We start from the raw sequence: 18,026 nt of genomic DNA on the forward strand, positions 1-18,026 counted from the left end.
CTCCTATTGGAATTGCACAGGATGTGCTTAATTTCCCCAGCGATGAGTGTGACAACATGTGTGAGGTGTCATCTATCGGGGGAACTCTCTTGAGCCTCACTCAGGTCAGGGTTTTAGGTGGGGTGAAATGGGGGTTGTCATTTATAGTACCTGTGTAACTGACCACAGTGTCTGAAATTCCAGACTCCCAGATGGAAAGCAGGTATTCAGCATAAACCAAATATAAAACGCATAGTGAGCCACTTTTATCACTTAGGAAAAGTTTTATATCAGAGGAGCGAACTCTTTACTGTTCAAATGTTCACATGACACCCAGGGATCAACCTTACAATCCAGCCATTCTAAGTGTAAGAGAATGTTAGTCTTTAACTACATTACCTCTTTTCTGCACAGTACACCAGAATTCTGGTTTTATACCCCAGAACAATGTATCATGGTAGTATTTGAGGTATGTGAGAAATAACTATCTTTGGTAAAGTAACAAAGGACCAATTAATAAGAAACAGGTAGGAAAGGTGACCCTCCCTCAGGCGGATCAAATTTAGAGGAAAAAATACATCTAGGATGGTAAAACTTCGCACTTCAGTTTGAACTTTACTGGGATCGAGGGCTTGGTGTCTGAAATCCTGGCACTGGCTTCTTCCAACTCTGTGACTCCAGGCAAGGTTCTTAGCCTTCTTTGTCTTTTGTATAGGGGCCTTTGAGTAGTATCTGGCACCATAACTGTTCATTTTGAGTAAGTTGGTGCTTTGGCTACTGCTGCTGTTAATGTTATGAGAGTGAAATAAGGAGAAACAGAAGTAAATGGCAAAGGCAGTCAAGACAGGAGTCCTTAACAAAAACTTTTGGTCACTTAATGGAGTGGAAAATAATAGCATTATAGATGGGAATCTAAGAATGAGCCTGTTAGCTATCAAGAGGTAAGGAAGAGTAAAGTTGATCCCTACCCATTTTGCTTTTTTTTTTTTTAAGAGAAATGAACATTGGGAAGACTTTGAGATGATGGTATATGATGCTGCTCTAAGTTTTTAAATAGCCTTTTAGTAAATTGTAGATTGTCCTATAGTCTAGTTCACTCTACGTAAGGTATTCATTATATTTAGAATATAACTAATATGTAATTTTAGATAATATACGTGGCCTTTCTTTTTTTTTCCAGGAATTTTTAAGAGATATCTTCAATCTCCTGTTTTTGTTGCCTAGTCTAAAAGACAGACAACAGCCAAAGTGCAAATCACATTCTTCAAGAGCTGCTGCTTATGATTTGTTAGTAGAGATGGTAAAGGGATCCGTTGAGAACTACAGGCTAATACACAACTGGGTTATGGCACAACACATGCAGTGTAAGCATTCTTTTCCTTTGATCTTTCTAAATTTTATGAGCAGAAAAGAGATTTTGGAGGGCATGGCTATAGAAAGAATTCACTATTCATACACTTTTAACATTATAAACTATTGTTGCTAAGATGTTAAAAAAGTAAACATTGCTTTGTTAAAAAAAACAGGTGTAAAGGACTTTTTATAGGTATCTGAAATATTTTGGAATTTTTTGGTTAAATAATTTAGTGCCAAATAAAATCAAATATTGGCAGTCTTTTGAATTTTTAGAGAATGAATTAGCTTTTCTGTGTGTTCTTACTAATTTTATTTCTTTTTTGAGTATTATTGACATGCAGTGTTACATTAGTTTTAGTTATCATATATAATGTTTTATGTATATTAACTAAAGTAATGGAGAGTAGTGGCTGTTAGTAAAAGCAAAATACATTATGTTTAATAGTTTGTTTGGGGGGCATCTTTTCCTCCCTCTTTTTTCAGCAGCCCATGCGCCTTATAAATGGGACTACTGGCCCCATGAGGATGTTCGTGCTGAGTGTAGATTTGTTGGCCTAACTAACCTTGGAGCTACTTGTTACTTGGCTTCTACTATTCAGCAACTTTATATGATACCTGAGGCAAGACAGGCTGTCTTCACTGCTAAGGTACAGTTTTCCTCACTTCAGTATTAAAACTGTAAAAGACAATTTTTAAATTTTGTTAATCTTGATTATTTCAATTTAGTAAAACATTGAGAAAGTAATTTATGAATTAAAAAATGACTGTATTTGATTACATAGCTAGCTCATGTAAACTTAATTATTTTTACATTTCGTAGGTTACTCCTAACATACTAGTATAATTTCTTTATTTCTCAAAGGAAAACACAGTTGTGGAATATATACATTCAGTGTATACAATGAACATGGTATTTTCAGTAAAAATAAATACAAATTTTCTTTACATAAAAATAAGCAAAGCCTAAAACAAAGTAGAGGAATGTACCAGAATCACTTAACTTGTTTTATTTTTATCCCAAAGTAAATTTGACTGTGGGCCTAATTTATTTGGGTAAGGTCTGCTTTATGTTATTCTTCTTGTTATTTCTAGTTTTCACTCTTTTTAACCATGGACTGTTGTTTAGTTTGCCTTTTGCACTGCTTTTATAATTTCTTGGCAAACTTACTTCATGCTTGTACTTGGGTTTTTGTTTTCCTCCATCATGTCATCTTGATGTCCTGACTTTACCCCCCTAAAAAAGTATTGCAATTCTTTATGTACTTTCAGTGAATCCTTAAGATGTTTTTAGGCTTCAAAGTTTCCGAGTTATAGTATAGTCAAGTGGGTTTTTTTTTTTTAATGTTAGTTATATTAATGCTTTTAAGTATCTTCTGAGACTGATGATCCGTAGAAATAGTTGAATAACTGATTGATTTTGTGTACGGAAATTTTTGTGACTAAATTTGTGGCCCTATCTGCTTAATTTTTATAGAACCAGTGATGAGCGAAGAGGCATAATTTCAGTGATTTTTTTTTTTTTTTTCCTGACTGTTAACATGGCCATACTTCGTGATTTCTCTTCTAAATATTAATGATCACTGTTTAGCCATTAGCACTTTCAGGAATTAAAATGTAGCACCAGAAAGAACAATCAGATGTGTTAATTGGGAGTAGGTCTCATAAATGGTATTTTTGGTTAAAAACTAAATTTAGACATGTTTCTACATAAAAAATTCTTAACAGAATAGAATTTGACATGACTTTGGAAAGTACTCTAGTCAAATGTGCACTTATTTACGTGAATGCATTAGTTATTTTTATTTCCTTTTCTGATGTTCACAGTAAGAGTAAAGAAATCTACATGTATTTTAATTGTAGTAAAATATACCCAACTAAATACAAGTGTACAGTTCTGTGGTAGTTAGTACATTGATATCGCATTACCACCATCAATCTCAAAAATTTTTTCACTTCCCCCAACTAAAACTCTGTACCCATTAAATACTTCCCATTCTCCATTCCCCCAAACCTCATGCAACTACTATTCTACTACTTACCTCTATGAATTTGACTATTCTAGATACCTCACTTAAGTGGAATCCTACATTCTTAGCATAGTGTCTCCAAAGTTCATCCATGTTGTAGCATGTTCAGAGTTTCCTTTCTTTTTTAAGGCTGAATAATAGTCCATTGTGTGTCTGTACCACATTTTGTTTATCCATTCATCTGTCAGTGGACATTTCTGGGTTGCTTATATCTTTTGGCTATTATAAATAATGTTTCCATGAACATGAGTGTTCAAATATCCATTTGAATCCCTGTTTTCACTTCTTTTACGTATATACCCAGAAGCGGAATTGCTAGATCATATGGGAATTCTGTGTTTAACTTTTTGAGGTATCACTGTGCTGGTGTTCTGTAGTGGCTGTGCCATTTTACCTTCCTATCAGCAATGCACAAACATGCCAATTTATTCACACCCCTCCTGGCACTTGTTTTCTGTTTTTTGACAATAGCCATCCTAATGGGTGCACATATATATTCCTTTAAGTAGTAAATACATATGTAAGGTTTATATTTAGAACTTCTACATTAAGTAAAACATTCTTGCTTTTTTCTTAATTTAGAAGACTCCAGTCACTTCCGTTCTTCAGCCAACTAATACTTAATTCTCCAGCAATGAAAATTTTAAATCCAAGTCTTTATTCCTGACCATTGCTGTATTATATATCGTTTGCATGTATCATGTATCATCACCGTTCTGTTACATATGAGAAAATGTTGTTTTTTGTGACTTCTACTCTAATCTCATGGAGTATTAAGCCTCCCATATGTCAGTTATATTACTGTAATTGTTTTGTCAATTTTGTTGATTCCTTTTATTCAGTTTCCTACTGTACTTAATATTATACAATTTTGCAGTAACTATATGTTGAATAGATTCCTTTTCAGTGTCTTTATGTCCTCAGTTTGATTATAAGCTCCTAAATAGTAGAACCACATTACTGAACACTCCCCACAAAATTGACACAAATAACTAGTGTATACTTCTGGCATATAGAAGGCTTATTATTCCACAAGACTATCAGAGCTTCTTCAAGATTTTGACAAGTAGTTTGTAGTGAGGATAATATTTCATAGTTTTTTTTTTTTTTTTAATATTTGGATGAGCTAGAGTATATCTAATAAGTGTCTATAAGGCTGGTGTTCAGGATTAAGTCTCTAGTGAGTGAGTCTAGCCAGATACCTGAATTTCAGTTAATGATATTTGAATACATAGAAGGCTTTCAAGCTTGTTGGCCAGTAATTTTTCTGCAATATTAAGGATATACTGTTCTAGGAAAAAAAAAAAAAGATATGACTAGATGATGGAGAGATGTCATTTATTGTTATAATACATTTTTTTAAACGTATGGATTTATTTGTAGAAAACAGCTTTGTTGCACACCTATGATGTTTTCTGTTCCTGCACAGTTACCAACTTGTGAAAACAGCATTGTACCAAATGAGTGTTGATCTGGAAAGCAATTTTTTTTTTTTTTTAAAGATCTCTTTATTCAGTTTTCTTACATAATAGCGATGGCTACATTTATATAATGAATAAAATAATTTTTTAAATGCTAAATTGCTAAATAAAGAATAGACTTTTTCTTACATAGAGCTAAAAGAATGAAAACAGATACAGTAATAGCACATTGTAATACTTTCTTTGCTAGACTGTCTAATTTGCTACCATCAGTATGTTTTAATGGAACATTTTTCTCTTGATTTCCAGTATTCAGAAGATATGAAGCACAAGACCACTCTTTTGGAGCTTCAAAAAATGTTTACATATTTAATGGTATGTTTGAGAACCATATATGGAAAACTAGTTTAGATATAACCTATGTAAGTTGAAAACATTAAATGAAGTTCATTTGTATTGGATTTGTCCTGACTATATACTCTTATTTTTCAAATTGAATTTGTCAGTTATTGGTGTTCTTTGTCAAAGTGACTTTTAAACAGTTGCATGTCACTCATCTGCATGACGACTGTTAATTTGTCCTTTAATGAATCCTTTGTATCCATCTGGTCCTTTTCCCACCACAGGGTCACCCCACTCCCCCCCTTCCCCCCAGAATTTTCTGATTGATTTCTCTTTGTCCCTTTTAATTCCCCCCCCAGAACTTAAAAAATTAGCAAATCTTAAAAAATTAGCAAATCTTACAATATTATTCCTCTGCTTAAAACTCTTCGGTGGTTTTTTATTATGAACAGAATAGTATCCAGGTTCATCAGCACATGTCTTCTGATTTTGCCCCTTTCTTTTAACCTCCTTTCTCTCTCTCTTCTCTCTCTTTTTTTAAGATTTTACCTTTTTTTTTTTTTTTTTTTTTTAAGTATTCTCCACACCTAATGTGGGGCTCGAACCCACAGCCCTGAGATCAAGAGTTATATGCTATACTGACTGAGCCAGCCAGGCACCCCTTCAGCATCCTCTCTTACCCTTCCCTCTATCCAGCTGAATCCTGTAGCAAGTGTCCGCCCTTGGAAGCCCATCACCCTGTTGCTTCATCACTTGTGCAGCTGTTCATGCTGCTGCTTCTGCCTGCAACACTCTTTCCGTAGCACTTTTTTTTCTCCCTTTTCTTCTTATTGTCATCTTTCCCGAAGCAATTTATTTTCATCTCCTCTGAGAAAACTGTAGATTCCACAACTCTGTCTCATACCTACCACTTGTAGTGAGTTACTCATCTCACCTGTTAGAATCCTGAGGACAGAGATTATATCATGTTTATTCCTGTATTTTTCAGCTTCTGACACTTAAGGAGTCAATAAATGAAATTTTTATCAAAATTAAAAGATTTAGTAGTCATTCTTGGATTGCAATTTTTTTTTGGAGGGGGAGGGGGAAAGAAAGAATCTTAAGCAGGCTCTGTGGAGCCTGATCGGGGCTCGATCTCAAAACCCTGAGATCATGACCTGAACTGAAATCAAGAGTTGGATGCTCAACTGAATGAGCCACCCAGGCACCCTGATTCCCCTTTTAATATACCTTTAACAGAGTTGGAGCATGCCATCTGAACTGACAAAACAGAAAAGTATTTTAAACTACTTTTTTTTTCTTAAAGATTTTATTTATTTTTGAGAGAGTGCATGCGAGCACGAGTTGGGGGTGGGGAGGGAGGGGCAGAAGGAGAAGCAGACTCCTCACTGAGCAGGTAGCCTGATGTGGGACTCGGTCCCAGGACTCTGGGATCATGACCTGAGCCGAAGGCAGATGCTTAACTGACTGAGCCACCCAGGTGCCCTTGAACTACTCTTTTAAGAACTACTAAAGCTCTCAGGTGCCTGGGTCGCTCAGTTGGCTAAGCATCTGCCTTCGGCTCAGATCATGATCCTCGGGTCCTGGTATCAAATCCCATGTCAGGCACCCTGCTCAGTGGGGAGTCTGCTTCACCCTCTCCCTCTGATCCTCCCTGCCTGCTCGTGCTCTCTCACTTGTGCATTCTCTCAAATGAATAAATAAAAATTTTAAAAACAAAAAACTCTTAAGTTCAGTCTGTAGGAAATCTTATTTAGCCTGCAAAATTTTTGTTTTATGTTTCATAGTACACATCTGCATCCTTTGAGTCCCAAATTCCTTCCTAGAAATTATTAGACTTAAAAAAATACAAATTTCAGGGGCGCCCGGGTGGCTCAGTCGTTAAGTGTCTGCCTTCGGCTCAGGTCATGATCCCAGGGTCCTGGGATGGAGCCCCGTGTTGAGCTCCCTGCTCCGTGGGAAGCCTGCTTCTCCCTCTCCCACTCCCCCTGCTTGTGTTCCTCTCTCGCTGTCTCTCTCTCTGTCAAATAAATAAATCTTAAAAAAAAAAAAATACAAATTTCATAACAGTAATTTAAGCATCTCCAGGCACCAGGACTATTAAATTGAAAAGCGTGGTTGGAACTAGAGGGTATTTTGCTAAGCGAAATAAGTCAATCAGAGAAAGAGAATTACTATATGATCTCACTGATATGTGGAATTTAAGAAACAAGGCAGAGGATCATAGGGGAAGAGGAAAAAAATGAAACAAGACGAAACCAGAGAGGGAGATAAATCATAAGAGACTCTTAATCTCAGGAAACAAACTGAGGGTTGCTGGAGGTGGTGGAGGGGGGTAGGTTGTATGTTGTAATGAGCACTGAGTATTATGTAAGACTGATGAATCACAGACCTGTACCCCTGAAACAAATAATACATTATATGTTAATTAATTGAATTTAATAAAAAAAACCTGAAAATGCCATGAAAATCAAACAAAAATGAAACAGAAGAAAGCAGTTCTATTGTAGATTTACTCCGTTTTGTTGTTTTGTTATTTATTCAAGAACCTTGTGATAATGTTCTTTTTTTGAAATGTAGGATTTGATTGTTCCATGATCCATCCCTCTCCCTTTTCCTTTGCAGGAGAGTGAATGCAAAGCATATAATCCTAGACCCTTTTGTAAAACATACACCATGGATAAGCAGCCTCTGAATACTGGGGAGCAGAAAGATATGACAGAATTTTTTACTGATCTCATTACTAAAATTGAAGAAATGTCTCCAGAACTGGTTAGTACCAGAATACTGCTGTTTCTTTGAAATCTGTACAGATTTGCCCAATTTTAATTACTCACTTTTGTTTGTTTTTAAAGAAAAATACCGTCAAAAGCTTGTTTGGAGGTGTAATTACAAACAATGTTGTGTCCTTGGTAAGTATTGCACCTGTTCTTTACTTTTTTGAAATCTTAATGTCTATTTTAACTTATTAAAATAAATTACTAATATTTGACTGTTGATTTCCCAGGATTGTGAACATGTTAGTCAGACTGCTGAAGAGTTTTATACTGTGAGGTGCCAAGTGGCTGATATGAAGAACATTTATGTGAGTAACATTTAATATATTGTTAGACCTTTTCTGCTTTTATTTTAATCAAACAAACTTGCATACAGCAGGTTTGTGTTTGTCATCTTGGTGAAAAATTAACTTCCATGTTTTATTTATTTTCTTCTTGCTGTGCAGATCAAATAAGAATTAAAGGTAGACCACAAAGCTGATTTTTTTCCCCCAAAGTTGAAATACTTCTACTTTTGAAAAATTAGTAAGATTCATGGAGCATCTTGTCAATTTGAGGGAAAAATTTTTTTTGCTAAAATTTAGAATTTTTTTATAAAAAGTTTGTTTTCCTCTGTGCATTCTGCCCAAATGATAAGTACTACGTTTTGTAATTTTGCATACTGTACACAATAATATGGGACTTTAAAATCTGATTTAATACGCAGGAATCTCTTGATGAAGTTACTATTAAAGACACTTTAGAAGGTGACAACATGTATACTTGTTCTCATTGCGGGAAGAAAGTACGAGCTGAAAAAAGGTACGCTTTTTGAAATGTAATGTTTATCATTTTGATACATCATCAAGTGGAAGTAAAACACAAATGGTAAATTCATGTTAAACTTTTATGAAAATTATGTGATTAAGGTTAAGGTAGGCTGCTTGGAGTTTATCTTTTTTTTTTTTTTTTTTTTTTTTTAAAGATTTTAATTTTGAGAGAGAGAGAGTGCAAGCAGGGGGAGGGACAAAGGTAGAGGGAGAGAGAGAGAGAATCTCAAGCAGACTCCACACTGAGGGCAGAGCCTGATGTGGGGCTCCAGCCCACAGCCGTGAGATCGTGACCTGAGCCGAAATCAAGAGTCAGATGCTTTACTAACTGAACCACCCAGGTGCCCCTGAGCTTATTCTTATAAGCAACTTTTCATTCAGTTATTCAGTTGAATATTCAGTCATTCAATTATTGTACTTTGAAGCACCCTTAAATTTTTCCAAATTTTTTGTGTCCTTTCAATTAAATATTTACCAAGGTCTGATTGCTTTAGCCCTTTGCTGTATATCAGTGAATCATGATGAAGAGTCTCCTCATGAACTGAAGAGATCCTCCTCTGATTCTCTGAAGTGAGAGATTTTTTTTTTTTCTTAAGAGCCAACCATAAGTTGGCCCATTTGGGACAGAGTAATTGGGTAAAGAGGTTTCAATTCTCCAGGTGAACATTGAATGACAAGTAGAAATTGGATTGAGACAGCATCATATGCTGTTAGTTGTTTGGAACAAAGGCAGAGAAATAGAAATGACCTTGTAGTGCAAGAAGCCTGGGACTAGGCTAGTCTGCCTCAAGTAGAGGATTTGCATTGACCAGTAATAGAAAATATGATTGGTGTACAATGACATGAAATGATTAATATCTAGATTTTGGGATTATTTGCCATAATTGGTTGGCACCATTTGGACATCTGAGAAAGAACATAACTGTCGTAAAGGACTGACTAAGCCAACCTAAAAATGCAGTGGAAAAAAGTCAGAATTGAAGCTAGGAAAGAAAGAAATTCATGATAGGATGGTAACCTAGAAACTGGGGAAGAGAATCTCCCGAAGAAGGTATTCAATTGACATAGTCCACAGGAAAGGGGGGAAATTACAGCCGAGTAAAAGCATTGGGTTTTGTAGAAAGATAGTTTAGTGGTATGTTTTTTTGGGTTGTAGCGATAGAAGCAGGGCTGTCAGGGTACATGGCATCAAGTATAGATCATTAATTTTAAAAGTTTGGCAATAAATAAACAACAAGGAAAATGGAATCTAGAAAGGGCTTGGGGATCAAACAGGACTTTTCTAGATAGATCTGACCATGTTGGAAGGCAGAGAATGAAAAGCCATCTCTTAAAATTGCTTAATAGAAGATTTTTCCAGGGAAATCTACACTGATAGGATTGGTACTCTTTTTCTCAGTCTCCAGATGTCAAGTTGGTTGCAAGAGAGAAAAGTAAGGTAGACATACTTAAATGAAATCATAGCTGTGCGGGCAGTTACAGGGAGAAGACAGGCCCATCTAATGAGAATTGGGTTAGGGTATGAGTTAAGACTTACACAGAATGGAGTCAGTCAAAAGTTTGTTAATATGGAGGGGTATAATGAGGAATCAATAAAAGATAGTTGATAGACTGAGACATTTTCTTTTGAGAATCTTTTTAGTTGGAATAAATAAGCTTACTGAAAATATTTGTCATTCTTGATAACTTCCTGCTTCTTGAAACATTCCCTTCTTTTGGCTAATACGATTTTGCTGTTTTTCTGAAATACTGTCTGCTCTTTTAGGCAGTGTCACTCAGTCCTTTTATACTCTTGCCATACTTTTGAATGTCTATGATAACATAGTAAGTGGTCAGCAGAAATGGGCTAAGGATCATCTTTTGCTCTATCGTCAGACCTCTGTTTTTCTCAGTTTATTCATTCTTTCCTGAATAATTTTGTCTACCACCATAATCTCAATCTCTGTTGACATGCTTATGATTCTTAATTCATTTTACCCAATTCAGAATGTTGTGCTGTGTTCTCCCAGCTGTGACTTGTGTGTCTCATAGATTCAGTAAGTCTATAACATAACTCTCATCTCTTTAGTTCCATTATGTCATTTATTCTCTGAATCTTGCATGGTTCCAAGGTCCACCACAGGTCCTTTAGTGACTCTTAGCTCTCAGGATGCAGTTCATACTCTGACATTGCACAGAAGCCCTTCATCATTTGACTCCTTTATATTTCCATAACCTCATCTTTTGCCAATCTCCCAAATAATCAGTAATGATGGATTTTTAGACTTACTTCCTGTTTATGAAATCTTTCCCCCACCTTCCTTGTCTCCTTAAATTCCTATTTTTTTCTTAAACTGAGCTCTTGATTTAAACAGAATCTCTTTAGAATCTTACGTTCAATGAAGAATTATTCCCCAAAACGCTATTTTTCATGAATCCAAGCTTTTATATATTTTTTGTTTAAACTGAAATTTTGGTTTGTTTTAATTTGAACTAGCAATATTTGTTAAGCCATAATACTTAGGTAATTTGCTGCTGCTGCTGCTATTGTAATATCAAGCAACATTTATTGAATGCTATTTGCCAGGCAGCATTCTAAAAGTAGGAGGGAGTAGGCACTTTAATCTTCATTTTAGAAATTTCCAAATTAGGAATTAAGCTCAGAGAGGTTAAGTAACTTGTTGAGGGTCATACATCTAGTAAGTGATACAGCTAAACTTGGCAGTTCTAATTTATAAAAATAAATAGTTCAATTCCTGTTATTTAAAATGGAAAAGAAAATTCTGAACCGAAGACATAACTCCTTTGAAGTTTGGTGCGACACCTTTTTATGCTTCCATAGCACTTTTGCATATCTTTTTCATGGAATTTACCACAGTGTGCTTAATTTTTTATTTTTCTTACTTAGGCACAGTAAAACCCTTTTAGAATGGAAAAAAGCATGTAAGAGGGGAATATAGGTATAGATATATTTAATAAGAGCATGATTTAAAATACTGTTTATTATTTACTGAGTTGAATCCTGAAATACATATAGTGTAAATATGTTACCAGCTAAAGTACTTTTGGAAGAGATTTTTAAGTTTTCTTTTTCCTTTTTTTTTTTTCCTTTTTTTTCTGTCTTTCAGGGCATGTTTTAAGAAATTGCCTCGCATTCTGAGTTTTAATACTATGAGGTATACATTTAATATGGTAACAATGATGAAAGAGAAAGTGAACACACACTTTTCCTTCCCATTACGTTTGGATATGACGCCCTATACAGAAGATTTTCTAATGGGAAAGAGTGATAGGAAAGAAGGTAATTTTTGATCTCTTTCTCTTGCCTATGTTTATTGTAAGTCTCCATAACAAGACAGCCATAACTATAAAGTTGTAACCAACTTCACATTTAATAAAATGAAATTGAATTTTGGAAAGGGGATTGTATTTAAATACAGTATGGCAAGTTCAGTCAGTTCGTCAATAGATATTTGGCGTTTATTAGAACTATGTTCTAGGCACTCTGCTAGGCATTAGTACATGGCAGTGAACAAGATACACATGGTTCCTTATCTCATAGAACTTAAGTCTAGTAGGCAAGTCTTATTGAGCAAGAAATTATAAACAGGATGTGTCATCAGATAGGATGGTGAGTGTATCTCAAATCTAGGGGTATCAGGGACTGCTTTCATGAAGGTAACATTGAAGCAGAGTTTGAATAAGGAATAGATTGAGAGGAATGGCTAATGTCTTTAGATGGGTAGGAGGTGGGGGTGGAGTTGATGAGATGGGCAAAAGGCAATGGCCACATCATTTTGTTTGTAAGCCATGTTAATAATTGTAATCTTTGTTTGATGTGAAACCTTTGGAAGATTTTAAGCAGGGAACTGAAATAACCAGGTGGGATCTGGGAAAGGTTATTCTGACTATAGCAATAGAAATGGATTAGAGGATGATGAAAGGGATGTGGGGGGGCCATTCTGATAAACCACAGAGAAGATGGTAGTTTAATGAGCAAGCATACCAGTAGATTTGGAGAGAGGTGTGTGGAGGGTTAATAGGATTTGATGATTGTATGTATAAATGAATCCAATGAAGTTACTGAATATCTATATATAATATACTATTCTCATACTAGTGGGAATAGAGTGGCAACAAAGAACAAGGTCTTTGTCCCTTTGAAGTTGACTTTTTAGTCTACTACTAGAGGGAGGAAGAAAAGTCAAGAATGACTCAGGTTTGTGGCTTGATCATAGCTGAATAGTGGGTCAGTATTTCAAGAAGATCTCAAGAAAAAGGGAATTTGGTCAGAAGTATTGAATGCTAAAGAAAAGGAATTGTTTCAGAAAGAACATGACTGAAAACAGCATGTAGAATGTCTTTGGTTATCTTTATCAGAGCAGTTTCATTTGGGTATTGCAGTAGTAGAAAGGCAGATTGTAGTGATTTAAAGATGATACTTGGTTCATATCCAATTACCTCCAAATTCTTATTACTTCCATAAGACCAGTGCTTTTCAAACTTATGTATATGTGCCTCAAAGACCACAGAGGTGAGGAATGGAAACAGGTGAGCAAAAAAAGCAGAACAGGTCTAGCTCTTGCCTTTCTGTTCTTTAGTTAGAGAAGTTCTGTTTTACATAATAGGGTTCTGGCAATGTTTTCTTTATATAATAAGTTCTCATGATTAAAATTTTTAAGGTTTGAATAAGCCGCTATATTTTAAGATTTGGGAAAGAGAACTGCATTTTAATCTTTATATTCCATTGCCTGGCACTTAATGAGCATCCAGTAAATGTTTCACTAAATGGGAGTTGAGAAGTGTAAACAGTGAGCGTGCGCTATTCTTTTAAGAGAAGAACGTACTCTTTCTTTGAAAAGAGGAGAGAAGATGGTGACTTGCTATAGAGGAATAGAGTTAAGGGGGGTATTTTTACCCTCAGGATTTTTTTTTTTTTTAAAGATTTTATTTATTTGTTTGACAGAGTGAGAGAACACAACCAGGGGGGAGCAGCAGAGGGAGAGGGAAAAGCAGACTCCCTGCTGAGCAGGGAGCTTGATGCGGGGCTCGATCCCAGGACCTGAGTCAAAGGCAGATGCTTAACCGACTGAGCCACCCAGGCGCCCCTACCTTTAGAATTTTTTTTTTTGTAAAGATTTTATTTATTTATTTGTCAGCGCACGAGCAGGCAGAGCAGGCAGAGAGAGAAGCAGGCTGCTGATGCGGGACTCGATCCCAGGACCCTGGGATCATGGTGACTTGAACCGAAGGCACACGCTTACCCAACTGAGCCACCCAGGCATCCCTACCCTTAGAATTTGAGTATGTTTAGAGGTTGCAGCAAATGAGCCAGTGGAAGATAACTTTGAAAATACAGGCAAAGTTAAGAAGTAGGCAGTGTATATATACACCTTACTTTTTAGAACTCTTTACAAACCATTTATAAAATTATAGTAAGACTGCCCAGTTATTGTGCTTTCTGGTATTTTTCATGATGCTTCCTTGTGTAGAAGTAGCAGAAATTTGTGCCAAGATGAAAGATTTTTTTTAGGCCGTAACTGATGCATTCAGAGTCAGATCCTAGCACATCCAAACTTCTCAGTCACTATTAAGACACTGTTAGCCATTTCCTTCTCTCCTCAGTTGTCACTTTCCAGTTTAGACTGTGCACTCAAGTTAACCTAATCTGTTTTCACTTGTTTCTGATTATACTTTTTCCTTTATATATGATGCTGGGTATACAGATCATAAGTCATAAATCTTCAAACTTACTAGATCATTCTGTAATTTTTCCTTAGTATCTTTTATGCCTTTCACATCTTTGGGGACAGGAAGGATGTCTGTTTATTTTGTTTCTGTCTCCTAATACAGAATGTTTTCTATTAACTAATAAACAGTTGCCAGCATGCTACCACTAAAGTGCTCCTTTTTCTTAACCTGAGATTAAAGGGCATGAGTATCTTAATGCCTTTCCATATCTTGGGTTTGCCTGCTCCTAGCTTGAATGAAAAATACTGTACTATCTATTTCAAAAGGAATAAGATTAAACAAAGAACATATTTTATATTTATATATTATATTGACGTTGTCCATACTTACGGTTGTTTTTCCAAATGATTTGTATAAATGTTCCTTAAAATTGTAGACTATGGATGGGGAATGACTAGCAAATGGAGTTGTTTTGTACCTATTATAATATATAATGTATCTGTGCCTATTTCTGTATATTAAATATATTATGTAAAGTGAGGTAAAGTGATTCAAAGATGTTAATGTGCAGTTTTCAACATTATTACCATTATTTTATGTAAATCATTTCAGGTTTTAAGGAAGTCAGTGATCATTCAAAAGACACAGAAAGCTATGAGTATGACTTAATAGGAGTGACTGTTCACACAGGAACAGCAGATGGTGGGCACTATTACAGCTTCATCAGAGATATAGTCAATCCACATGCTTATAAAAACAACAAATGGTGAGTTTTAAGTATTTTATTCTTGGGATTAAAAAATTTTTTTTTCTTTTTTTAAAGTATAAACTTATGATTGTTTTTGCTTCAGATATGTTTTCTGATTTTATTTTTTTAAAAACTCTATAAAATCAGGAAAAGGGGCAGACAGTTTTTAAATGAAAGCAACTTTCATAAGACAGTAGGAATCGATTGTTCTTAACCTTCTTCTGAGAATTTGATGAATGTTCTCCTAAGAAAAAAGAACACACAAGCTTTTGCACACAACTTTAGATTTATAGACAATATTGCACCTTCCAAATCTTTTCTATCTTTGTTTACTCATTCAAGAGCTGTTTACTGAGTGTCTCCTATAGGGTGGTTACGAAGTCCTTATATAAGGCAATTTGAAGTTACCTGCATGCTCCACTCTCTCCACCTTACTTTTCCCCTTCCAACCCGCGCATTTTTTTTATCATCTTTTATCAAGGTAATGGATAGAAGTCATTAAATCAATACTTAATAGCTCTTTTTTGGTCTTCATATGTTGTTAGGTGGAGTCTCATGTATAGAGGCTATGTATCTATGGTAGGCATTGTTCTAAGTGTTAGGGATATTTCTTTGAACAAAATGTACATTGATCTGCAGTTAGCAGAATAGTTTTGTTGAACTTTTCAAGCCAACACGTCAGTGGTATCTTAACCTTGTTTGTCTATTTGAAATTAATTCCATAAATATATTTTGAATCTTTTTTTATCATAAATTTTTTGAAATGACATCTTTATCTTTGGAAGTTCTCCCATCTCTTAATCTTTTCTGTCCAATAGCTGCACAAGTAATATTTATGCAAACTTTTTCTTTGTTTTTATGAATTCTTCTGTTACTCCTAGTTTATAAATGGATTTATCAGATTTTAGGGCAGTTACAATTTGTAAAATTATATTCCCAGTTTCTAGTAGGTTAGTGTTATCAAAATAAGAACTTAGAATTTATTTACCTCATATTAAAAATAGTTTGATAAAGTTTTATAATTTTTTCAGTATGTATTTTTATAATAGCTGGAATACTCAATATGTGTATAAACACTGTGTGCTCTGTTTTAGGTATCTTTTTAATGATGCTGAGGTAAAACCTTTTGATTCTGCTCAGTTGGCCTCTGAATGTTTTGGTGGAGAGATGACAGTAAGTTTTATTCAGAAGTTATAAATGGTCCTTGACTTTCCAGGTGCTATGCAGTATCATAAAATCCAGTAGCAAAACCACTTAACTCCCTTTTAATTGCTATGATTAAATCTAAAATTTATTCAGTTGTTATTTATTAGAAGTCTAGTCTATTCAGCATGTATACCAGACTGGGAAATACTTTTTTTTAAGATTTTATTTATTTATTTGAGAGGGAAAGAGAGTGAGGGAGAGCATGAGAGCAGCAGAGGGAGAAGCAGACTCCCTGCCGAGCAGGGAGCCTGATGCCGGGCTCGATCCGGGGACCCTGGGATCATGACCTGAGCTGAAGGCAGACGCTTAACCAACTGAGCCACACAGGTGCCCCTGGGAAATACTTTTTAAATTACAATTTGTGCCTTCAACTGATAAAGAAGGTTAAGACTTAAAATTGAAAAATTAAATAGTAGTATAGGAATTGAATTGCATTGCCATGAAACATGATGGAAGAAGTTGTCCACTTGAATGCTTTGAGATTTGAGCCAAAAGAAATTACTCTTCATTGACTTCATACGAAAAATCTTTGTCAAGGAAATTAGCTTGAGCTAAACTTCAAAGAATTATTCTTTCAGTGCCTTTTTTATAACAACAGGAGCAACCTGGTTATTACTATTGACAGGATACACAAAGAATATCTTAACCTGTTACGTAATTAGCCCTAAGACATGAAAAAAGACAATTAGGTTGGAGTAGTAGTATTATAACAACATAATTTTTTTTATTTTTAATTTTATTTATTTGACAGAGACACAGCAAGACAGGGAACACAAGCAGGGGAAGTGGGGGAGGGAGGAGCAGGCTTCCCGCTGAGCAGGGAGCCTGATGCGGGGCTCGATCCTAGGACCCCAGGACCATGACCTGAGCCGAAGGCAGACGTTTAATGACTGAGCCACCCAGGCACCCCTATAATAACATAATTATAATAATTGTATTTCATAGGCATTTTATCCAAGTACTGATGTTCTGAAAACAGTTTTATAATACTGTTTTGATTCTCATAAGTAAAGCATTAGTCATTTCCATTTCACAGATAAGCCCAAATGAAGTTATTTTTCACTTTAATAGCCATGTCTATAGTGAAATCACTGTTCACATTGTGGATTTTAATGAAGGACTTCCTTACTGCTCTTTGGTGCTCTTATGTACTACTTTGAATAGAAAAGGAGAAGTAGGCAAATTGCTAACACTTCAGAAATGGGTAGAAGGAGGAAGTAATAAGTTACTGATGCCATAATAAACCTATTGCATCTCTAGATGTTATTCCTGGGATATTTCCTCAAACAAAAAGTAAAGTTTTCAAAGCTCTTCTCTTAAAAGGTAGTTCTTAAATTGCAAGTACGTTTTATTTTGCTTTATATATTTTATGGTAAAGTATCTTTAAAAATATTTTGAATCTTTGTTTTCAGTTACAGTTGACCCTTGAACAATGTGGGAGTTAAATATGCCAGGCCCCCACACAGTCAGAAATCCAAGTATAACTTTTGTCTCTTGATCAGAAGCCTGATAACATGAACACTCAATCAATACATATTTTGTATGTTACACTTACTATATACTGTATTCTTACAAAAAAAGTAAACTAGAAAAAAGAAAATGTTACTAAGAAGATCAAAAGGAGAGGCGCCTGGGTGGCACAGTCGGTTGGGCATCTGACTCTTGATTTCGGCTCAGGTCGTGATCTCAGG

General features: G+C 35.3%; 1 protein-coding gene across 9 annotated transcripts in view; it reads left to right on the forward strand.

Moving 5' to 3' along the window:
• The window catches only part of USP34 (ubiquitin specific peptidase 34), a 256,698-nt gene that overhangs the window by 193,716 nt on the left and 44,956 nt on the right, over positions 1–18,026 (forward strand). For all 9 annotated transcript variants that reach the window (XR_013441778.1, XR_013441777.1, XM_036083556.2 and 6 more), the window contains 10 exons: positions 1,160–1,343; positions 1,822–1,982; positions 5,093–5,158; positions 7,751–7,897; positions 7,981–8,037; positions 8,133–8,210; positions 8,609–8,703; positions 11,819–11,991; positions 14,994–15,147; positions 16,224–16,302. Coding sequence is in view for 7 of the 9 variants with exons in the window: in XM_036083556.2 (XP_035939449.2) it covers positions 1,160–1,343; positions 1,822–1,982; positions 5,093–5,158; positions 7,751–7,897; positions 7,981–8,037; positions 8,133–8,210; positions 8,609–8,703; positions 11,819–11,991; positions 14,994–15,147; positions 16,224–16,302 (1,194 nt within the window). In the remaining 2 variants the exon portion in view is untranslated. The remainder of the gene's footprint in view (positions 1–1,159; positions 1,344–1,821; positions 1,983–5,092; positions 5,159–7,750; positions 7,898–7,980; positions 8,038–8,132; positions 8,211–8,608; positions 8,704–11,818; positions 11,992–14,993; positions 15,148–16,223; positions 16,303–18,026) is intronic.

This window comes from Halichoerus grypus, chromosome 10 (genome assembly GCF_964656455.1).
Source record: "Halichoerus grypus chromosome 10, mHalGry1.hap1.1, whole genome shotgun sequence".
Taxonomy (NCBI): domain Eukaryota; kingdom Metazoa; phylum Chordata; class Mammalia; order Carnivora; family Phocidae; genus Halichoerus; species Halichoerus grypus.